General features: G+C 34.2%; 2 protein-coding genes and 1 pseudogene across 3 annotated transcripts; all 3 read right to left on the bottom strand.

The window, feature by feature from the left end:
- Positions 1-1,279: 1,279 nt before the first annotated feature.
- LOC131601284 (protein DEFECTIVE IN EXINE FORMATION 1-like) lies at positions 1,280-11,390 on the bottom strand. The gene is made up of 13 exons (XM_058873067.1): positions 11,042-11,390; positions 10,849-10,959; positions 10,132-10,214; positions 8,834-8,951; positions 8,571-8,731; positions 7,809-8,446; positions 7,610-7,680; positions 6,492-6,748; positions 4,266-4,447; positions 2,484-2,767; positions 2,266-2,383; positions 2,007-2,189; positions 1,280-1,907 (listed from the first exon to the last, which is right to left on the bottom strand). The coding sequence occupies exons 1-13, from the start codon at positions 11,161-11,163 to the stop codon at positions 1,593-1,595; spliced, it is 2,643 nt and encodes an 880-aa protein (XP_058729050.1). The 5' UTR covers positions 11,164-11,390; the 3' UTR covers positions 1,280-1,592.
- LOC131608298 (U2 spliceosomal RNA) lies at positions 5,773-5,987 on the bottom strand (annotated as a pseudogene).
- A 2,185-nt stretch (positions 11,391-13,575) lies between the features above and the next one.
- LOC131601283 (uncharacterized) lies at positions 13,576-23,932 on the bottom strand. 2 transcript variants are annotated; one of them, XM_058873065.1, is made up of 18 exons: positions 23,745-23,932; positions 23,268-23,504; positions 22,210-22,348; positions 20,448-20,599; positions 20,054-20,137; positions 19,884-19,946; positions 19,199-19,330; positions 18,886-19,092; positions 18,668-18,787; positions 17,653-17,702; positions 16,365-16,527; positions 15,405-15,542; positions 15,193-15,315; positions 15,003-15,101; positions 14,519-14,608; positions 14,334-14,415; positions 14,088-14,218; positions 13,576-14,002 (listed from the first exon to the last, which is right to left on the bottom strand). In XM_058873065.1, exons 2-18 carry the CDS (start codon positions 23,406-23,408, stop codon positions 13,853-13,855), a joined length of 2,064 nt encoding a protein of 687 aa, XP_058729048.1. In that variant the 5' UTR covers positions 23,409-23,504; positions 23,745-23,932; the 3' UTR covers positions 13,576-13,852. The 2 variants fall into 2 exon arrangements, with proteins under 2 accessions (XP_058729048.1, XP_058729049.1); XM_058873066.1 differs by having other exon boundaries at positions 23,268-23,401.
- Between the last annotated feature and the right edge of the window lie 1,049 nt (positions 23,933-24,981).

Below are 24,981 nucleotides of genomic sequence, written 5' to 3'. Positions count from 1 at the left end.
AATTCATCCATAAAACTTCATGGATGGATTTAATCCATCCATCTCATTTTATAAATCCATTGGATTTTAGTTTATTATTTATTAAATTAACTTTTTACTAAAAAAAACATGAAAAATCTAAAATTAAACAATTCCTTAACATTTTTGTTTCTCACAATATTCACAGCCATTTGTTTTTCTTTCCTGTATGTTAATGTTAAAAAAATGAACGGATCAGGACATAAATATTCAACAATTTGTTTTTTTTTTTATTTACATACTATAGTATACTACGGTACCATGTAGATTTAATTTAATATGCATAGGATGGTTTGTTTTCTCCTAAACAAAATTAATGATGCTGATACTTAAATGATTTTGTCTATATTAGTATTAGCATTAAAATTGCTTAATTGTTACACATTGAATTTATTTAATTAAACATTCACGTTAAATTTGTTTAACTGGTATATGCATTGAATTTTAATTTTCTCTTTAATAGAATAGTTTATGGAGAAGTAACAAACTGGTATATGCATTGAATTTTTATTTTCTTTTCAATAGAATAGTTTATGGAGAAGTTAGTTGGTTAAAATTAGAAAGTTAATTAAAAAGTAAAGTTAATTAAGACGTTGGTTGATTAGAATTAGATACAGATATAAATATTTATAATTTAAAAATTTTAAAAAAAGTTTCATAAAAAAATTGTTTTCGTAAAATTAATTGAAATTTTTTAAAAAAAATATCGATGTTAATTTTACGGATGGATGGATATCCATCCATTAGAAATACTTAATGGATGGATTGGATGGATTATATCCCTTGGTGGATGGATTGGATTTTTCAAAAGAAAGTTTAGTGGATTGTTAATGGATTAATGGATCGTTTTGATCCATCCATTAACAATCCAATCCAAATCCATCCAATCCATCCATTTTGCCACCCCTACTAATTCTATACTTTAGAAGAAGTTTTCTAAATTTACAATCTTGTGAAGTTTTCTAAATTTACAATCTTGTGATGTTTTTATCTGCGCAATCTAAAACCTTCTTCCCAATGCTACATTACCTCTAGATTATCTCAGTATGAATTTGTTGATTTTTGAAATTTCATTCGTTTAAGGTCTTGTTTTCTTATTTGTTGCAACTTTTAATGATCTTACAAACTTTCATAATTCCTTTTAAAAAAACTTTAATAATTCCTTTAAAAAAACTTTCATAAGACTACCCAAAATGTCTCATGTTCCTGTTTTGATCATTTTCACATGGAAAAGTTGTACCAAAACTTGGAAAACTGGAAATAAATCAGAGAAAGCTATATATTATTATAAATATCTATTCTGTTATAAAAATGCCAAAAACACTAGTCCAGTTCTACATTTCAGTATCTGATTACACTACACATTAAGGGAAAAATCCCATCATCATGATCTCATTCACTGTGTTGCAAACCCTTAACTATCTGTTAAGCTTGAACAAATTCTTCTTATAAAATATCCACTTTGATTCCGTGATCAAAACTCACTGCAGCACCCAGGTGTAACTCAATTTGATGTAAAATTCACATTTTTCAGAGCTCAGAGATGCCTAGAGCACGAAACAAAATGATCGCTATTAGTCATTGTTCCTTGAAAATGATGGCAATGGCACTGCACCTTGTGGACGAAGGATGACAAGCACGCCAAACATCCCAAGCATTGGAAGAACAAGAAGCCACTTCAACAATTTATAGTAGTGCATATGGAATGTAAGTGAGAATTCGTCGGAGAAATATAGTCCGTTTTTGTCAACCATCTCAACCAAAACTGTTCCTGTGGTCCTTACTCCCACAGTTGGCAGCTTAATTCGATGTTTACCAGGTTGAGAATAGGTCTGGTTCTGCTTTATTGTTCTATCTCCTTGATAATTACCAGGGACAAGCAAGGTTGTCTGATGAGTTCACAGCATGAAAAAGGAAAGGAAAAAAATCATAAACCGAGTGCTAGATAGGAGAATAAGTTATCTAAAGCAATTTGGTTGAGAACTTACAGTGACATAGTATGGTCCTTGATGACCAGATGGGTATCTGTAATTATCTACAATTTCAATTTCCACCCAAAAGCTCTTGCCTTCCTCATCACGGAATGCCCTAGAAGGATGAGTAATGTAAATGCCTTGACGACCGTATCGAGTTGCAACATTATTTCTTCCTTGGTTAGGCAATCTCCATGCCTAAGACATGGTATAAAGCAATTAAGCAAAAGACGGAAGTTTAAATGATTTAAACTGACTCTGAAAAATACCCTACCTTGAGGGGATGGTGAGGAGAGGGAGTTGAGAAGCAGAAGACATTGCCATTCATTGTTGAGACAATCAGATCAAGATCATCCCCACCATCGACATTGTCTGCCAAAACCATGCTATATCTGCATAAAAACTGATACGTTCATATAACTTCTAGAAGATTGGATGGAAAGAGGCATGAGAGTGAGAAACAACACTGTTAGATATTAGAGAATTTCTTACGAAGTTTCACCAATGTCAACAACATCAGCACAGCCTGTAGGTCCATCAATGAGGTATAAATAACCATCAAACGAAGCAGTAACAATAGTCAACCCCTTCTTCTTTTCCTTTTGTTTACTTAAATCAACTAGAAGAACTTGATTCATCACTCTTCCGTGAGTTATAAACGGATACCGTCCAATAGATGATCCATCCCTTCCATCAAGAACATGAATCTTCCCAGATAGTGTTGGCACAACAAGCTCAGTATGGCCATCCCCGTCGATATCACCAATAGTTGGAGCCTGTGGAAAATTATTTAGATGAAGTTGACAAGTCAATTTTTAAAGAGGAAAACAGCTGAATGGCTGCTTATCAGAGGATATGTTGTACAAGCTATGCATTCGGAGCAGCGGTACAAAGGAATAGTTAGTACAAGTTGCACAAACAATTTGTTAAGAATTGTAACATTTTTGCAAACTAATCACATACTGAAACTTGACTGACAAATCCGGTGGTCCCACAGTGCAATAATTCAATCCCGGTCCTCTAATCAAATCCTCTCAAATTATAGTCTCTTATTTATAACAGTATTGCTTTACTAAACTTTTCCTAATATTTGCAAAAGACTCAAAGTTGAAGCTACTGAGTTCCATATTAAAAAGCCCTTAGTTTGTAGAATCCCTAAACCCACATAGCAAAAGTTATTGTAGTAGGTGTAGTAGAGCATTTGAGAGATCTTATTTGGGTTTATCTCATAACATGAGCAATTGCGTACACATAAATGTTTGCTAACAATTCTCAATTCATGTTTATAAACGTCTAAAGATAGATTATAAAAATAGCTTATATTACAGTTTATACCCTCGTTTTCTCTTGAATCGTAAAAATGGCTAATACATCCATACTTACTAAATATATTACTTCCTCCACTGTTACAATTACTTCCTCATTTTCTCTTAAATTATATGAAGTAAACAGTTTAATGTGTTATATAGAGCGATATTTCACGTAAGCATTCTATCATCAGAAACAGAGGAGTCCAAGTCTTAACAATTTGGGAACAGAATTAAAAATGTAAAACTTAAACCGACAGCCGAAAGGAATGTATCGAGACCATGATCGGAAATGATTGACCATGCAAAAGGGTAATTTTTTTTTCTTTCAGAAATCTGATGGCACATGAGAAACATAAAGCTAAAATTACGCAAGTCCTAGCTTACTTTCATTACTCTTCACTTTTTAATCTAAAAGTCACATATTCTTCCTTTTCACTAGTATACATTATAGTCTCATACTTCTCTGCCCATCCTACAATTATCTTAGTTGAGAGCAACACATTGGATGTGACAAGGCTTGAAAGTGTGTTTATAAGTAAAAGGCTTCCTTCATCTTACAAACCGATTTTGTACGGCTGAATTAGGTTCAAGTCAAATTCCAAGATGATATTAGAGTCTCCTAAATTCAGAGGCCACTCGCAATCAGGGTCACTCGGGTTACACTATAGACGTCAACTCCTGGGCGTAAGGGAAGGCGTGTGGAGAATATCACTTTGATGTAATTTGGCTTGAAAAGGTGTTCATAAATGAAAGGGACCTCTCATCTTACAAGTCGATTTGTACTATTGAGTTAAGTCTACCCCAAATTCTAAGATATCCCATCCATCAAACCAAACCAAATTTAAAATGATATTAAATACATACGTTGTCCACCCCACGATCAATAATCAGCAAGACAGCACAAAAGGCATGCAATCATGCTTTATTCATTGACACGCTAAGGAAGATTGAGATAGTACATTACATGTGGAATAAGACTCTTCAGATGCTTTTCCCATATCAAATCTCCTTTGGGGGTCCATACAACAACATTTCCATGTGTATCAGCCGTAACTAGTTCAATTTTCCCATCATCATTAACATCAGCTGCAACAACACCTCCTTGAATCTCGGCCATTTCAAGAGGGAACTTTTCTCTAATTTTACCTATTTGAGAAATAAATTTAAAAAAAAAAAACTATTAGCATTTGATAAACCAAGGAAAATATATACACAAACGCACACTATGAATCCAAAGCTTCCGTTCAACTAATAAATGAGGACAATGCTAAAATAATAGCAAGCGCCACCCATGAAATTGAATCATATTTGGCAACCACTAATTATGCTAATAAAAAATCCCAAAATTAAGATTTCAGAGCCAAAACATGTCCACCCTTATAGTGCAAAACTTTACTGTCAAGAAACTGCAATAAAACAAAGCAGAAAGAAGCAAAAATAAAATTCTAATAGGATCACAGAAAAGAAACACTTCTAGTTTGGATTGATAATAAGGAAACTTGTGAAAGAATCCTCTGTACAAAATAAATTAAAACAGTAAATTGTAATGGATGAAGATGAATCTCCTTGTAAGATGAAGAAAGGTAAATGATACTCCACAATAAGAGTCTCCCCTCTGACATTGGAACCACCTCAACACTCAGCCCCGTGACTTCCACAATACACTCATCATGCTCTCTCTTTCTCTCTCCTCCTCCTCCCTCTCTCTATCTCATAGTAAAAGATGCAGCTGCTATAATGGAAAAATGCTGCAACCGTAGCAACTATGGCAAACAGTGGCTGAAAAGCCAGATTTCCCAACAATTTAAGTTTTTGAACCAATTTCCATTTGGGGGGAGAATCTCTGAATTCTCTTGCAATGTTTTGCTTCAGAAACAATAGGTTTGAAATTGAAACCCTTCTTCAGTTATTCACGTAAAGAAGTTGTCAGTGTTTCAAACTATGTTGCCTTACCTGGCAACCCAATGCTGGCTGGCATCATAACCGTTACCACTTACGAGCCAACACTGGCATTCTCTGAATGCCAACCCATTGCTTACAGGGTCTTTGTCCTAGTCTTTCTATTTGCTTCACTTCAATGTTCTCTTCTTGTCCTATGTTTTGATCTCTCTTTTTAACTTACACTTCACAGCTCAAATTCTTCTAATTTTTACCTAATGTGTTCAGTTTTTTCTATTAAATTACATTACATTTCTTTCTTCCGTTATTCCATTTCTGTTTATAATTGCATTTGCTGATAGGTTGATGGGGATTGATATTAAACAGACTTATAATTACGAACAATAAAGCATAGACACTCCTCAGTTTAGGCATATCATGCACGCATCGAACACCAATTCCCGAACAAGACCGCTAAAATGGTCTTTCGTTGGACACACCTCCGACACTTGGGATACAACTACATTGAGAACAGGCACTCCTACATATATTTTTTTCTTAAATAATTAGAAGTAATACAATAGTATTTCTGGGTGGGGTGCGTCTGGCAATTGCTATAGTACAATGCAAAAGCAACACGTTAGAGACACAATAGCAAGCTACTGCGGTGGATTCTCTCCCTCAAGAAATAAATTTAGTATCATAAGAACCATTGGCCCACATATCAAATACTATCCTAATAAGAAGAGATATTAAACTAATAAGAAGAGATGCTACACTTGATACAATAATATTTTAGTTAGGCATTATAAAAATTCCCGTCTTCCTGCATGGACATGTTTTTCTCTTCTCCATACTTCATCTTTCTTTCCAATTCCCCCTTTCTAGTTTCCCCCTTTTGTGATCTTTTATTTTATCTGATATGATCTTTACCTTCATTTCCTTTTTGGTGGTCATCTTGATCTCAGTTTAATTTATTTTATAAATGATGCTTATATATCTGGGTCGATGTCATATAACATAAGTAAATTGGTGTGTATGTGCCATATCTAGCATTTGCGCATGTGCTTCGTACGTCTCAAATGTCTTTAATTCCGTTTTAAATTTTTAAGAGTATTTACATAGTTTGACTCTTTGATATAGCAACCATCCTGCTATACCATTTTTGGGGAGTGGTTATCTGGGATTGACAACTAGGAAATCAATAATAAACCAAAGTCCCAGAGAAAATCAATGAAGACAGCGTAGAAGCATATAAAAAAAAACATTTTAAATACAAGAGGGTAGTAGAGAAGCAGGCTCCAAGCATTACCATGATGATCTAACACATAGAATAGGCCATAAGAAGTTCCAACAAGAATGTCTAGATACCCATCACCATCCAAATCTACAACAGTAGGAGAAGAATATATGAATGCTCGGAAGTTTGCTGTATCCGTACTCATATCAAGCTCTGCAGTCCACTTAACTTGTTTTGTATCCAGATCAAAAACAACAATACCACCGGCAACATATTTCCCAATGTCAATGTCACCCAGTTCTTTCTTATGCTCCTGGTTGTCATAATACCTGTCAGCTTAAACATTGCTAATTACCACCAGACCACTAAATAAACAAGTATTCATTTGTTAAGTATCGACTATACCAATATAAGAAAATCAATCAATGTCAAAAATCATATTGCACTGATTGCCAGGAATTTGATGACAGAAACGAAGAAAAAAAACCAATGCAATAAAAACGTTTCAAAAACAGGCTTAACAAAAACTCAGCCAAATTCAAAGTACAAAGATGATTGAATGAATTTATTTTAAATAAAATACTACCCCTACCGATCTTACAAAAATAATTGGGTAAGATCTTAGTTACGATCTTATGTTTTACAATCTTATGTTTTACGATCTTACTATCCCCTCCCGATCTTGACAACCTTGGTATTTTCATTGTTCACCATCTTACCCACCTAACAACCGAAGTCTAACTCATTATTCATAGATGTATGTAGGCATATAGGTTGAAGGTCCATTAAAATGTACAGCTATTGTGTCCACTAAATTTAATTTTATATACAAACGTGAAGTTTTAAGTTTTTGATAATGACAAAAGAAAAATAATGAACGTAGGTGACATCATTTAAAAAGTTTGAGCTTCTGAACTTATTTTTACTGTATTATCTACACTCACAAATACAATCTCTCTTCTGAGTTTCATCCCATCAGATGATGGTTCACTTTCCTAAAATAAAAAAGGTAAACCATGAAGCACATACTGATTAAATGACAACAGAAAAGACGCACAGGCGGCACAGCTAGTCAGCTTCCGTTATATTCACATAACTATGAGTTCCAATCACAGAATTGTTATGATTAAGAAAGCAAATAAAAACAACATAAACGAAAATTTAAAAACAAAGTGTAAGGATAGACTCACTCGTGGTCAAAGAAATAAGAAACACCAACAACCATTTCCATTACACCATCATTGTCAATATCTGCAATGACCTGACAAAGCCAAGAAAAAAATTACAATGAAAAGCCAAACTTTTGTATATACTCTCTCCAGTACTTCAACAAATGCAGAATTAGTAAACTGTGTATTAATAAATAAAAAAGGTGTAGGGGGAACTAACAGGAGTGCACAAGATGTGCGAGTCAACATTCACGTAATCCTCTAATTTCTCATGTTTCACTTCAGTCCATTCTTCATCACCCCACAGCGATTCATCAACATAATCATCATAATCATAGCTGTACTCATCGGCCAACTCATCACTATTACGGAATAATTCGAAAGACGAATCAGCATCTGCTTCCAGTCCTTCCTCATTTTCCACAGTTGCAGCAACGCCTTCCTTACCTTTGGATTCAGAATCACTTTGTTCAGCTCCTTTTACATTGTTATCTTCCAGCAGACGCCTCCCAGTGCTGGTTTTATTATCTGCACTGACAGTCTCCACAGAACCAGCATTTACAGTTGAATTATCTGCACTGACAGTCTCCACAGAACCAGCATTTACAGTTGAATTATCTGCACTGACAGTCTCCACAGAACCAGCATTTACTGTTGAATTTTCTGCACTGACAGTCTCCACAGAACCAGCATTCACATTTGAATTATCAGCAATTGTTGGCATCTTAATACTCTCCTCTGATTGGCCTCCATTTAGTTTCTTTTCAGGCTCGGGATTAGACACAGTTTTTGTGTCAGGGTGACTTTCTGTTGATGTGGCAGCTGAGGAATTGACTTCGTGTTTGCTTCCATTTGTTTCTACAAGAAGAATTATCACCCCAAAGATAAAATTAGATTAGATAAAAATACAGTTCACATATTTAAGGATCTTTAAGCTATGTCTATATCCAACAATTATCTAAGAAGAGCATAAGAAACTTACCGGACATTGGTTTTGCAATAGTGGCTTCTTGGACAAGTTGCTCATCGTGAACATCTGGATGGGTGCGGTCCGCTGGATCAGCATTCAAACCCACATACCAATTTTTAAGCACTTTCCTACGTGGGACCTCAAGCTTTTCTGACATGATATAACCAGAAACCCTAAAAATGAAAAATTATTATTACAACCTTAATAAAAGCACATCATAGCAACGGATAATTTGTAAATGGAAGAAAAATTCGGAAACTATACATAAAACACACCTGAAAAATAGCACTTCACCATTGTAGGTTGCCAAAGCAATTTCTCTCACCCCATCTTTGTCTATGTCATATAGAAGTGGACTAGAATGCACCGTTGATTGATGGAAAGCAGGCCAGCCTGAAAAACCAAGCAGAATAATATTTTGAATAAAGTCAAATCAAACGAGTGATATCACAATAAGGACAGGTAGTGATCATAATTCATAAGTATTTGCAATGATTAGGTAAATCTTAAAAACCCATTTACATAAATCCTTTCAGACCATCCATTCATAACAATATAATATACTGTCATTCTTTAGGCTTCCATACAGAATTATAGATAAGAGTGTATTCTTCTCAAAGATTGGGATTCTTAGACATTGCTCATTGAAATCTCTTCTAAAACTTCCAAACTCATTCAACTATCCAGGAATGTTAAGAATGGGATCCTTCATTCTTGTTGAATACGAATGGCGGCTTCTGAATTTGTCGATATCCATGACCCGAATCTCCAATATCAGAGCTCTTAAACCAAATAATAGAAAATGGTATTTTAATTAAAAAGATGTAGCGGAAAAGTTCCCTTATAACAGTACAGTTTGCAGAACGTCCAGGGTCTACACCTCCCAAAGTCCAGAAGCCCTAACTCTCTCTATTGACATGATGCCCTGTCTCTAATTCTTTACTCTTCGTTATATACATCAAAATGTAACGCTTTATATACACCACACATCCTAACAGTACAGGGAGCAACTCTCCTTATGTGGTTATATCATACTTTTATGCCAAACTTTACATGACTAATATCTAACCCAGTAAGAGAGAAGAGTTGTATTTAAGCAATCAGAAACCAACCTAAAACTTAGTCAAATCACATACATGAATCAACAATATAAGGGCACCAATGCTAGGTTATTACCCATGTGTGAAACACTATGTAGCTCAAGTATAGCTTAATAAGCAAGAGCCATTACAATAGTTTACAAAAGCGGTGCAAATAAGAATAGGCTACATTTGGGACAAGGGATCATTTTTAAGTCATTTGCTTCTCTCTGGACATAAAACACCAGATTGTAACATAGCATTCATCTTAACTATCTTCTAAATTCCAATTCCTTCTCTTATGGCCAGCTGAATACTCTCCAAGTCTAAACCCCTTCAACTACTCTTAAGCCTACCCCTATACTATAATCATCCAAAATTTAACGGCAATAAAAGCACTATAAATATCATTTGGAGAAGAAACATGTATCTTACAGTTCATACACGTATCTTATCCCAAAAAATGAAACAACAAAATTTGATAATCATTTTACCTGGCATTTTGTCCCCGTCGGTACCTTCTAGAACTTCAAGATAGTGTACAAACGAGGGAACCACTATTTCAAGCTTCCCATCACTGCCAAAACAAAATTGCAGACATTTAGTTTAATGACACCAGAAAGCAAGAACTACCCAAGGTTAAGCACACAAATCAAAAAACCATTTAATCAACGTACATCTGTATCATCAAATATCAATACACCCTTAACTTTATTATCAATTGTTTTACAAATTCTCGTTTTTTTAATACCAATAGAATCAATATTCCAAGGCTTGGAAAACAAAACTCAATTATATCTTAATTTCTAAAACACTCATTATTTCGAACCAAAGATACAACAAGAACCAAACCTTTCCCCACTAATTGGAGTCGGCTACATGGATCAACTTTCGCCATAATGTTCTATCCAGAACCATGCTTCAATTCAAATCGTTTAACCCAGCCTATGTTAGTTTTGCTATACATAGCCCGTCTCAAGCCCAGATAAAAGAAGAGAGTTGTGTTAGCCCGTCGATAGCCAACGTAAAACTTTGTTAAGTCTCTATGACATGTTTCAAAACAAAGATAAAACCTTAACTATCAAAATAGGTCCAGCACAGCACATACACATTCATGCAAATCAATTCAAAACCATTAAATTACATCACCAAGCAAAGGAATGAACAGCACAAAAATCTCTCTCACACACACACATACATTAGTGCATTACCTGTTAATATCAGCAATCAAGGGGTTTGCATAGATGCTGGAACTAACTTCGGTTTGCCATCTAAGCTCTAAATTCACAGGACATTTCGAATTCACCAAAGCATCCTCGTCTCTAAACCACATAACAAAAATCAATCAAACCAGCATCAAAAAAAATATATATCAAAACCTAAATGAATGAAATAAAAGTATACATTTCAGGGTAACCAAGGGCATCATCGGAGGCTTCACGTTCCCGGAACGTATTCTTCTTGGAAACCTCGGAGAACACGAACGAGAAGGTGCAGAGTAGAAGAAGAAAAAGAAGAAGCTTCATGTGAATTAAATTGGGATTGGGTAGAGTGAATCGAGGAATTGAGGATTGGTTTGGAAGATCAATTCGGCATTCTATGATGGAGTGAAAAACCCTAGCTAGGTTTTGTTATTGACTCTTGGATCTGTGGATAGAGTGGGTTCAGTGAAGATGGTGGTGTTGTGTGGATTTACAGTTTCAAATGAGTATCAAAAGAAAGGGGACGACGCCAATTGGACTCAAAAATCAAAATTGTCCTTTTTTTTTTTACATTATACAAGGAAAGAAAAGTATTTTATTATTGAATTTTTTTATTCGTCTTAATAAAAAAAAATATCGTCATCTCGGATCCATTTTACTCTCTTCTCTTTTAAAAAAATTAATTTGATCTTTATTCAATTCATAATGTGTCACGTTTATCTTTTCTGTTAGATTTGTTAGTCAAAGTTAAATTAGATTGTCATATGACGTTGATTTGGAAGTTAGGTGTTAAGGTGGAGAAAAATAAGTTGATTTGCACGTTAACTAAAGTTAAAATTGTATTCTATATGATAAATTCATTTTGTGAAGCTTTGAAGGCGACAATGTTTGAAGAAGTTTTGAAAGTGAAATCGTAATTGAAGGTTGAAATGAGTGAAAGAGACAACGATTGAAAGCGAAATTGAAGGTGCATACGACATCAAAGAACCTTTGTTGCATACTGTTAGTATTAGTTATTTGTGATTTGTTCCCGATTTTAGGGTTTTAAATGTTATATGGTGTTTTTGTAGAAATGAACTTTCAAATGGTGTTATGATTTTAGAAAATTTCAGTGTTACGTTGTGTTCATGCATCAATGAAATGTTGAGGTCTTTTGGTGTTAAGATGTGAGGCTTTCAATGTAATGTTGTGTTCATGCATCAATAAAAGGCTAGAGAAACTGTTTTAGAGAAGTCAATGTTTGTGTTCATGCATCAAAGAAATATTATTGTTTTTTAGTGTTAAGATTTTAGGGTCTTCACCCCCTTTTTCTAGTTTTAAATTTTATGGACTTGGAAAGAAATAAATGAATATTTGGATATGTGCACATAGAGAAAAATTAACAGTGGGTTCAATGAAGATGGTGTTGTTGCGTGGATTTATAGTTTCAAAGCAGTATCAAAAGAAAGGGGACGATGCTAATTGAACTCAAAATTGTCCTTTTTTTACGAGTATACAATGAAATGAGTGATATCTTCATAAATCATATACTTTAAAACTCATTACAATGAATTATGCTAATTTGTTAGTTAAATATTTTCTCAAACATAATCTATGTCATCTAACGAGAACTAGCACGTGGAATGCACACAAAGATACTAATATGATTTTGAAAGTTGATAGCAGTAGCCTCGGTAATCTCGGCTTCTCAGATTTTGATGGATTAATTTGAAATGTCGATGGTGCTTGGGTCCACGGTTTTGTATGTAATATTGGTTATTCAAATATCCTAAATGCTGAACTGATGACGCTATATCATGGTTTACAACTCTGCTATTAAACTTATCTCACAGCCTGCTAATGTTTAGCATCATTATGCCGCAATTCTTCACAATATTAAAGAGTTTCTCTTTAAGAAATGACGAGTTCAATTATTTCAATCTTTGGGAGGAAAATGCTTGTGTTGATTATCTAACAAAACATGAAGCTGATAATGATACAGATATCGATTTTTCGTGAAACATCCTCACTCTCCTACTAACTAATCTGGTGTGACTTTATTGAACTCAAAATTGTCCCTTTTTTTACGAGTATACCAGCAAGCAGTCAAAAAGATAGGATCATCATCAATGTCATGTCTAATTCAATCATATAAACTATCTCCTTAAAAAAAAAAAAAATATTGATTCCAAAAAGCTAGTATATTATCAATAGTGAGTAGTAGTGGTCTTTCGAACAGTTTAATATAGTCTCATGTCTAAAAGTTTACTTCCATATATTTTTTTACAAAAATACACTTGTGATCTAATTTATAACAAAATTAGAGTGAAATTAGGATAACTCACTTAGGAAGTGTTGAAGGGTTGGGGTGTGGACTTCTCATAAATCCAAAAGCGTAACTATGATTTTTCAAGCATGCGGTAAACCCCGCTTCTTTTCAATGAAGGACAACATACATGTTAAGACTTAAAAAGACCTGTTAGAAAAATTAAACTTAAATAGCACTACATTTTTTCTCAAAATATGAAGGAGCACTCAAATTCAAAAACACAAGAATTAAATAACTTTAAGTTACACAAACATCTTTAGATCATCCATGAAAACTTAGCTTTGTGATTTCATAATCCTGAGTTCGAATCACCCCAAAATTGGTAGTAAAATGCCCAGCAATACCACTTTGATTAATAAAAAATCACAATTTCCAAAATAAAAAAATTAAAAGAAAAAAGTAGCTAGGAGAATGGAAGACTTGCTACCACTAGTTAAATTAATATTCACATGCTGTGATAATTCTAAACAATGTAATGGAAGTTGATTCTAACAAAAACAACAGCTACCATTTGAATAAATTTGTAATCACTAAATAAAAATAAAATTGATAATATACAATAATATCCTAAACCTAACCCTATTGATCTGGACAAATAAATACCAGAAGCATACACCAAAAGGTACATATCATTATGTTTTCACCTCATCTCCTACACTACAAATATCATCTCATTCTCCATCCACTGAAATATGTCGCAGCGAATCACCTTCGCTTTGCAGCATTACCATGCTGATGCTGATTTGCTTTACTATCAGTTTTGATCCTATCCGCATACATGGGAAGGCGAATTATCTCGTTTATTTCATTCAACAAGTCTTCTTCTGTGATGTTGTCTTTTATGCTCCGCATCACCTGTAATAAATTTAAGTAAATGGTTGAAACAAAGTACAAATTAAGAGAGATGTGAGTGATTAAAAGATGGGAGTTAGTATTGGACCTTTCTGTAAGTATTAAACTCATTTGGAGTTGATTTATCTGTCCTAATTCGCAAGAATATCCATTCCAGGTTATCAAAATCCCAAGTACACTCGATTATCTTTCCCGAATAAAGTGAGGGCTCCGAACCATCTGCATATTTATCGTTATCAGAAAGCAATTTAAACTAAAACGAAACAAACCAGTATTAACTGTGGACTTAAAAACAAAGTTGGGCAGATAAAAAATAAAATGAACTTCATCTGACCTGGGAAAGCAACCTTATTCCCATCCATGAGTTTCTTCTTTCCCCGCTCATTCACAAAAAGTAGTTCCCGCTCACCTTCGACCTGCCAAGAGAAACAGCTACAAATTAATAGCAGCGTCAATATCAAACAACTGACTAAGTAATATCAGAATTCCCAACACAATTGAAAAGAAGGTGATGATAACCTCAAACAGAAAGTCAACTGAATTTAAATTAGCGTATTTCCACTTTAAGAGTCCTTCATGAGTACGTGGTACATAAGGATCGTCCCAACCCTGGTAAGTAATATAATCAGTAACAAACTTCATGAATCCAAAACAAAAGGAAAAGAATAACATTACAAGTTAACAAGGATTTGGAAGTAAAAGGAATAAAGCAGGAAGCAGAGGCAGTCTATGTAAATTGGTTCTTTTCCTTCCAAATCCTTGACCAGACTCGTATCAATATTGAGCCACAAAGATTTAATCTCTATGATTGCTGCGTAGATCCCATTTTAGGAGGCAATCAACAAATTCAAAAGATATGATCCCCAAAAAGGGAACAACAAGCAAGGATTAAAACAACAATAACTGTGTGACTTGCTAGCTTGGCACATAAAAGAAAGCCTCATTCTAGTGTCTAGTACACTTGAAAGTGACCACTGATCATCGATCACCATTTACAACCCACCTGAAATATGAGACCGTCTGCCTCATGTGAGAGTCTTTTGATGAATTCCTTTAAAAGCTTTGTGACAGTAGAAAGCAACCAAAAATCTTTCCTCCTCACCTAAACATTTCAAAAATACCAACAGTTAGCAAAAAGAGAAAAAACGAGGCTTCATGTATTCTGTGATCAATTTAAGGTTCAAGATGCATGCCCTGAATGGTTCCAGATCATATCTATAGTAAGGATTTCTGCTCTGGTATATATGTTGTCGTTCATGATTCCTAGGTTCAATCACTTCTTTCTCAAGCATCTTCCATCTTTCACAGAAGGGTCGCTGCACCAAGTTTGATACGAAAATTAATTAGTATACACAGCTACCAAGTATACACAGCATTATTTTGCAGAATAACTTCTAAACCGAACCTCTATTATTGAAACATGGTTGATTGCCATAAGATCATATATAAGGTATCTTCTCTCCTGCTTATTTGAATCTGGCAAAGTATCAATAACCATTTCACCGTCAAGTAATGTGAAATGGTGGGTCTTCTCACCCAAACCCTTGGAAACAAAAAATAACAAATTCTCAGTCTTGGCAAATTTATAACATAATAATACAATTTGTCTCTCTAAGCTGCACACTGATTTCATATTATAGTATGATTACAATCAAGAAGCTTATTATGAGCCAAAGTAACTAACTTACAGCCTTATCCCTAGCTAATTTACATTACTCATCATAACTACAGTACATCATCAAAATTACACATGCTGTATATAACACTACCACGCCAGACAAAGCTTTTATCTAATAGGATGGATTCTATATGGGAATATAAATTTAAATAAAGCATGTGTAACAGTTTGTAAAAGATATATGCAGTTTCTAGAGAACTTACCAACTTGGAGTTGGTTACAGCTGTTCTTAACAAACTATTACTATTACATATGCTTTACTTAATAAATTGGAAAAACATTCAGTCCAAAAATGGCTAGAGAACTTTCTGGAGAAAGAATCGTGTTTTCCCAGGGATGGCTGGGGTGATTTGGCTAGGTACAAAAATTCAAGGTTAACATAAACAGAGCTGAAAACTGCAAAATGTAGCAAGGACTTGCAAGAATAGAGGCATGGTGAGAAAGAAAAATGTCAGACTTTACAGCAGTAAAAGTCATCAACAATGTGAAAATAGTATTTTGGAACTGCATTGCTCATAATACGTAGTAGACTATATAGAGGCAAAGAGTTTACTGCGAGCTAATCATTAACTAACCACCAGATCACTAGATAATGTAAAGTAACTATCATAATTATGGCTGATAATGGTATTTAAAATTTACATATGTTGCAAAATCTACTTATGTTTAATAAAGCAGCATACATACATCATTCAAACTCCTGCAAGGAAACCTCATTTGGACCCTTCGACAATTAAAACTTCTATCAATCAAGTAACACCCATCCATTGTTATTAACATCATATACCGTGTACCATCAGCTTTCCATGTTGCATAATAATAACGCTGTCGTAATAACTGCAAATTATCCCTGCATACCAACATAACAAAATTTAACATAGATACACTGACAAAAATGTCGAATTAATTAGGGACAATGTTTTGAAAACACCATAACAGTATACTTACAAAACAGCAAATGTGCAATAATAAGTAAAATCAATAATTTAATATCTGGCTTTTATCATAATTATCTTTAAAGTCATGCCCATGAATAGTTGTAATGGACTGAAAGTATAAGATTCTTCACACTATCGCAGCATAACAATTAATTTCTAAACTTAATACTTCCCATTTTATGTAACTAGTGGAGGTAAAAAAAACGTGATGTGTTAAAAGAACACATGGGCAAAAACTTTTGTATTAGTTAACTTTTAAATATGAGGAAATCTTACTACAATTATGAAAAAAATAAAAATGCGCTACAAGTTCAAATCCAGACTCTGAACCTGATTCATTTGAAGGGAGTCATATGATTGTTTGACAGTAACTGCACCCCCTCTCTCCTAGACAAACCCTGCCCCCACACCCCTTTCAAAAGGTGTTGCAAAGGATGTTTTGTAAAATGACTACTGATTCTAGGCATGCAATTAGAATCTGATCATCCAAGGACAAGGCCTAGGTGAAATGGTTTGTAGTTGCAACTACAAAGATCGTACAGAATGTGAAAAAAAGATCATATTGGGATGATGCCTGAATTCCCTGTAACCGCAGGGAGGTGTCTAAAAAATTGTTCCCTTATCTCATATTTGTTACATGCAACTACAAGATAGGGATTAGAAGTAAGTTAATGATAAAAATCTAGCCTTGTTGTAGATAAAATATTAAGCTAAATAAGATTGACAATAAGAAAATGCACATAACCAACACATTACAAAGCACAATTGTTTGAGTCAATGCATAACAATAACACAAGGGAACAATAAGGTTGGCGTAGTGGTTAGGGTGGAGGAATTAAAGAGTGGAGCGAGAGAGAGAGAGAGAGAGAGAGAGAGAGAGAGGGTAATCCCCAACATAGTACTAACATTTACCATTAAAAGATACAACACAATGCAATGCGTGTGGTGGCAAAAGAAATAGCAGCCCCGTGTTAAACGTACGATTAATTAAATTAATATAATAGATTAAAAGTTTTAATGGCTCAAATAAATAGAACCTGTTGAGAGAAACTGGGTGTGAACCTGGAAACTGTGTATGTCCTCTGGCCTGCATACTAGAAGTTAGTGAACTGGCAATGACAAGCATTAGAGGTCCATAAAGCACGTGAATCATAAAAAGAAATAGGGAAAAGAAAGGTGTGATCTGTGAACAGCTTTTAAAAAAGCCAATGGTATTTCCATAAAAGTAATTTAGAATACAGAATTACAAAAGACTGTACTGAATCTGGTTTATTTGATTAACAATCTAAATAAATAATGGCCAATAAAAACTCCAGCCCTGCATCTAAGTCAATATATTTACAGTACAAATGAAGCATCGTGAAATTAGAAAGAGTTATGCGTACAGATTTTCCACAAATCACACATGGTAAAACGTCTCACGCAGATCTAAAATTCAACATGAAAAAAGTCCATCGCAATATATGTCACTGTTGAAAGTACTCTATTTTCAGAGTATGTTTATATTTTATTCCAATGATTTAGTGCTCCTTTTTGGGGAGAATACATAAAGGCACTCCACAAATTGATTGATTTTATAAAATAAAATAGAATGCAATAAACATAAAAACAATTAGTATCCAGGCTTATAATGAGTAAATTATTCAACAGTCACATAACCAAATTTACTAAAAATGGGAAACAGAAAACTATAAACACATGAAAAAAATCAAGTAATCAGGTTATGAGTACCATGTTACTCCAAATAGTAGGAAGAGGAAAACCTCTCAAAAGAAAGATACTAAAAGAATTCTTGATTTTGAAAACATAAAACGACAAGTCCAAGCATCACAAATGAAAGGTATGATAGTGTAATGTAACAAACAAAAGGATCGGATAAAATGGTTGTAAAAACTAGTAGAATATACACCATCAATTCCTTTGCTGTAATATAATATTAGTGGAAAAAAACGGAAATATGCAATGGCATAATTAAAATTTATAATTCATAATTTTAAAAACAAGTTCTCAAATCTTAAGAGTAAACCTATGCATGAAAATAAGAAGACTTACCCCAACACCCAATCTAAGTGTTTGATAACAGAACTGTCGAAATGCATCTTGCTGATCACTGGGTATCTCATCTCCTAAAACATCATCATTCGTCATCTGAGTGCCAGTCTCAATGTTCTCCTAAGATAGACGTAAATAAAAAATAGGATTTACACTAAATTCCTTTAGAAAATAGAAGTGGCAAAAATATCAAAATTCACTAATAATATTATCCACACCTGCAAATCAGGGCCTGGTACTCCATCATCATCATCGTCTGGAACTGCTTCACCATTGAGATCAAGTTCAGAAGACCTTTTCCATTCTGGAGTAGGAGGACAAACTACCATCTCGGGTTTTTTTTCATGATAAAATGTGTACAATGCATCAATATAATCAGGTTTATAGATTCCTGGAGGGCGCGCTTCAGAAAAAATTTTAATTGCCTACAAATTGAGAAAAAAGGTCTATTAATTGAATTAGAAGAATGCCTTAAACAGGCCAAAAGCGTGATTAAGAGAGCTACTATAACAAGGTGACTCCAAAACTGACCTGTGTAACAGACATTGACATAGCACGCATTAGATAGTGGATAATCATGTATCCGGTACGGTTATGCCCGTGTGTACAGTGAACAAGTATATACTTCTTTGACTGCTTTTGGCGTGACAAAAATTGTATAACCTGAAAATAAAAGTAATAATATTGTTAAAAATTAATAATCACGGTAACCCTTGCGCCTTTGAAGAGAGCAATTTGGCAGACTAGATTATTTGAGAGACATTTGGATTTGGTTTCTATTTGGCATAGAGCAGAGTATTGCTTCCTTGATGTTTTCTTATTTACAATGGTTTTTTCTTTAGGATTTTAAAGAAGGATCTATTATCCTCAAAATTAAATTATCCTATGAATGCTAAGAAACAGAAATAGAAACCAAATTCTTCAAAATTACTCCCTTCGTCCCACAACGAGTGACCTAGTAGACAATTACGCACATAATAGAGTAAAATGTACAAATGAAAGAGTGAGAAGAATGCTTTTAATAAAGCATCCCTTATTAAGTATTGGTGGTGTTGAAAATAGTAGTAATTACAGGGTACAGTTGGAAAAAATAATAATGCCTTGTAAAGAGAAAAGGGTCATTTATTTTGGGACAACCTTTTTTCACAAATGGGTCACTCATTGTGGAACGGAGGGAGAATTATGCATGGCTAAATAGTATCAAAGAAAAACAAACCTCATAGACAAACTGATTCACAGATAAATTATCAGGTACAGAACCACGCCCCCTGCATTGAATCTAAACAAAAACAATGATCTTCAAATATATTAACAAGAAAGAGATGTCATGTTTTAAAGGAAGTTGTAAAATATTGAGATGGTGAATTAAATATGACTACTACAAACCTTAACATGCTTGATACCCTCTTTTTTTAAATCTGTCACTGGATAGTATCGAGAGGTGTTTGTCAAATCAATCACCAAACCAAGCTGCAAATCAAGAGAATAAAATGTAAAAAGCAATAAATTTTATGTATACAAGTTTTTTTGTAGGATATAGAACATTCAGTCTCTCTACATTATACTTCTAAAGACAAGTAGCAAAGATTGCAATTATGTAAACTAGATATATAGCTCTTTTTTATATAATATGGGTAGAAGTTTAAAAATTTATTTTCATTTCTCCTACTCTAAAAATCAAACCTAAGAAAAAATCAACCACAAAGAAGCATAGGAAATAAGAAACAGATAAACAAACATCTAAATAAAATTTTACATTTTTAGGATTAGGCCTACTTACTTTCCTCCCTAAAACTCTCTGTTGATGTATCACTTGTTTAAATGAGTATCTTTTACCAGGAAAAATGCAGTCATTGAAAGATTCACCAAGAGGGACTTTAGAAGGTATCATACAACAAATTTCCTGGCCAGATGCAGGGCAATCTAACCAACCTGTATGAAAAGAATAAAGTAATACGTAAGTTTTTTCATTCACGTGTACAGCAATAGTAATATGTGACCAAATGACAAATGTATTCCAATAATCTCAAACATAGCAAGTAAATTATAACAGCTTTGAATCTGAAATGCATAAATAAATCTATTAGCCAACAGAGACTACCAACTGAACAATCGCTAGCTGACCCAATACCAATTGAATCAGCGCATGGCAGAGGCTTCAAAGAAACGAAGGCAAAGTGTTAATACTCTAATATTCCCCGTCAAACTCAAGGTAGCTGAAACATAGAAAAATAAACCAAGACCCTAACTTTGTCATACAATTAATAAAACCTTGGATCTAAAAAAGTCTTCGAGAGAATCAACTAGCTATTACTTGGTTGATCAAGCATAAATAAGTCAACCTGCTATATAAATCCCTAATATAGCTATAAGACTGCGTCTTGAGGCAGATTCTGTCAAGTTAACCAAATCAGTTAACGTGCTATTTAGAGCCTTAAAATGGTGATTGGTCATGACTTGTCTGACCAACCACCATTTTAAAATTTTCATGCACCATCTACTCTCGAGTCATGACCCACACCGGCGTGAAACCTTGAAACGCTTCAGGCAGTGCCACTCCTGTGCCTAGAGATCTTGTCGCCCAAACCCAATTCACTCTCAGTCACACGTGGAAAGCTTCTACTGCGTGTGAAGTTTGTGCACTATCCTACATTCCATTGATATGTGATTGCTAGGTCAGGGACTCTAATCACTTAATCAAGAAAGCTGAGGACATTCCTACTGAGGGTAAAGGGAAATGATCAAGTGTAGAGTGCCAACTGGTCTCATTGCTTTGGCAATCTATTGAACCCAAGTTGTTGTCCACTTCTGTTGGTTTAAAACACGTTATGATATTCGAAGAAAGTTCCACAAGTGTATTCCAATGATGTGCACAGAGATAGTATGACTCTTTCTACAATCTTGTCACTCTTCAAATGACATATCATGATGTGCCCACATACTTGAATTGAACAAAAATCACCATTAAAGAGACCAAGTATATCGTTTAGATGGCTTTTGTGCCTCATGGCCTTCATAAAAACCATAGTGATAAACTCAGATGTCCCTGATGTAAACAATCTCATTAACAGTTCTTAAGAGGTTGTTCTTCTGATATGAACTTTGTCCTAACCAGATTCCTCCACATTCGTCTCTATTCTGACTAATCATGGAGGTTACAGCTATGAGGGGGACAGAGAATATTGAAGGCTAATCTGACTAATCATGGATTTTTGGATCTAGTGTTTCTAATCACATAACCATTAACTCTACTCTTATCTCCATGTTTCCTAGGTTTAAAGGAGGATAACATGGTAGTTTGAAGGCTAATTTCAGTTAGCTGGTGCTCCCTTGTAAAGTTCAAATATTTCAGATACTATTCTAATGAAAGAACTCAAATAGCATAAGTTAGTTACCCGTTAACAATATTATTCACATTTTCATAATATCATATGAAGTTTCATCAACACATAACAAATCCACTTCAAATTGTTGACTATCATATTCCTATCACATTGTTGACTATCATTGGCAACAAGGATACCATGGAAAGAAACACTTACCCGGAGGAAGCCTACTTGTATCATATGATTTAGGGTTTTTTGTATGAAATTGTTGATCATATCGAGGTGATTGTGATCGATTCACAGGTCTATCATCTGGACGTTCCCTTTTCAAGCGTCTCTTTCTTTCCTCACGCTCCTAAAAAAAGAAACAACAATGTAGGACTTGTGTTAATGAAAAGACAAGGGCAATATACAGATTGAAACTCTAATTACTAATGAAACTCCATATATATTTGTTAGCCAAAAAGAATCATCATTTCAAAAGTCAAAAATCAAAATTGCTTGACACATTCAATTTAACAGTCAACACTAAAACTTGGATAGAATTCAACATTAATTATACATCATGCATTTTTCTTTTGTTGCTACTTGCATAGAAATGAAATATTCAAAACAACTTAAGCCATCCACTCATTAAAATAACAAGTTAGAGAATTAGATAGGTGTTGAACTACAATACATCACCAACGTGTGCTATCAATTCCTAAGAAAGTCTCAAAATGGATTATTGTTTATAGACAAAGCCGCAAAGCTTCAATTGCATGGGCTAACATGGTTTTTAAGGCATAAAATGTGGATTCAATTCCTTTACCCACTACAACTCTTAAAAAACTATAATTCCATAATGTCACATCCACTCGTTTAACTGTGGAAGTCCCAACCTCACAAGTCATAACTAAATAACGAGAAACAAGAAACCCATAACTGTGGCCAACATTTGGGGCATGTTTGGATGGGCTTATTTTAGCTTCTCTACAGCCATAAGTTTTTGAGTCACTGTTTGGGAGACTTAATCAAAATATTTTATATCATTTTTCATAAAATTTTTTGAACTTACTTTTATAAATTCTTCAAGATAGCTAATGATAACAACTTATATCATATATAAAAACAATTTAAATTAATTTTTTCTTTTGTCATAAAAATAGCTTATATAATCTTATTAATAAGCACTTATTTTAATAAGCACTTGTGCCATAAGCTGCAAATAAGCTGTTTATCCAAACAGACTGACACCAGAAAAGAACCAGGAAAAAGGAAACGAGAAATAGTACCCGGCGTGCTATAGCAGCTCCACTTTCTACATGGTCATCAGGTGCACTATACTCTTGAACGTGATGTATCTTCTCTTCATAAACATCTTCATCTTCCTCCTCCGGTACCGGAGACGCATTCAAATCCATAGCAACTATCATCAAGCATTGAAAAACATTCACTCACGCAAGCGCCACAATAAAAATCCGAAAAAACACTAGTTCACCTCCTATCACATAACAACAATCCTTTCGTGTCTGCATAATTCAAACAAGTTCAATCAATTCTAACAAACGAGCTACACAATAAAATAGTTGATTCCTAAATACCAAAACGCTAATCATTTTTTTGATGCACGTGAATAATGAAGAACGAAAATCACTCTTTCAGTCGCGTAATCAAATCCTACTCGAACTTCGCGTCGCGTATGAAGAATCGAAACGAAAAATTCAAATTGAGGAAAAGTAAGAGCGTGGAAAAGTCGCGATTTCACGAACCTGTGAGAGGGAATCGAGTATGAAATGGAGGAATTGGAGAATTCGTGATCGAGAAGGTGGAGAATGAGCGCTACGATGGAGTTCGTGGGGAAACCCTAGAGAGAGGAAGAGTGAGGTTTGTTTGTTGGGGTTAGATAGAGAAAGAGAGAAGAAGTGAGCTTTGTTGGTGTTGGCTTATTATTTTCATTATTTTGTTTTTATTAACTAAAACAATTGAAAGGAAAAAAATAAGGAGAGAGAAAGAGAGAAGGAATAGTGCAAACATCAAAGATTGTTACTCGATAGACCCGTGGTATCCTTCTTGCACCTCTCTAACACAATATATTTAACACTAGTTTTTGTGGATGACAAGCAAACGTAAATCAGCGGAACCCATCTGAACCAGAGTCAACGGGTGAAAATTCAAGTTGATTGAGTTTGAGTGTCATTCGCTATTTCGGGTACGAGTTTAAGTAGTGAAAAATCCGCATCCAACTGTACCCATTGTCATCCCTACTAGTTTCTCCATAATTCTATGAAGATTTAGAAATGTTTTTTTTTTGTATTGTAAAAGTTAACTTTTATGTGCACCAAATTAATCATTATTAATAGTTTGTATTCAGGAGGACCAACTATATTGTTCATCGGCTGACCATTATCAGGAAGTTGTAATCCTTCCAAAACTTTCTCAACGCAAGAGAGCTATTTTATAAATAAGTATGTGTGATCTAAACTCAAGAACCACATCAAGATCCATTCAAAAATTGGTGATGGACACAAGTTTTGCATTTCATCAACCGATATAAATTTTAGTAATTAACAAAATAGCCCTTCACTTTTTCATCTTTTCTGATTTCTTTCACCAAGTGTTGCATTTTTATTGGTCTAAATGGAAAGACACATTACTCCATTTTTTCTATCTCTCTCCTTTTCTATTACATGATATCAATTTTTCATTTTCACATTTCAAATTTCAAATTTCAAAACCAACTTCAATATCCCTTTCCTTTCCACTTTTTCATTTATGAGTCTCTCTCTCTCCTCCATTTTCACTTTTCTACATCTCCAAAATTTTCTGCTTCGTCTCTCTCTTCACTCACCTTTGTTTATGGTCTAAATCAAGGTATGTTGCTCCATTCGGCTTTTTTTCTTCGATTTTTCAGTTTTATTCTTCAACTAGCTATCAAAATAAACAACAACCTATTTGTTCATTTATTCTATTTGAATTTGAAGTTTTGATCTTCACTCACTCATTCCG

The sequence above is a fragment of the Vicia villosa genome, linkage group LG5, assembly GCF_029867415.1.
Source record: "Vicia villosa cultivar HV-30 ecotype Madison, WI linkage group LG5, Vvil1.0, whole genome shotgun sequence".
Taxonomy (NCBI): domain Eukaryota; kingdom Viridiplantae; phylum Streptophyta; class Magnoliopsida; order Fabales; family Fabaceae; genus Vicia; species Vicia villosa.
The sequence above is the reverse complement of the archived record's forward strand: the minus strand, read 5'-3'. Positions and strand labels throughout refer to the sequence as shown.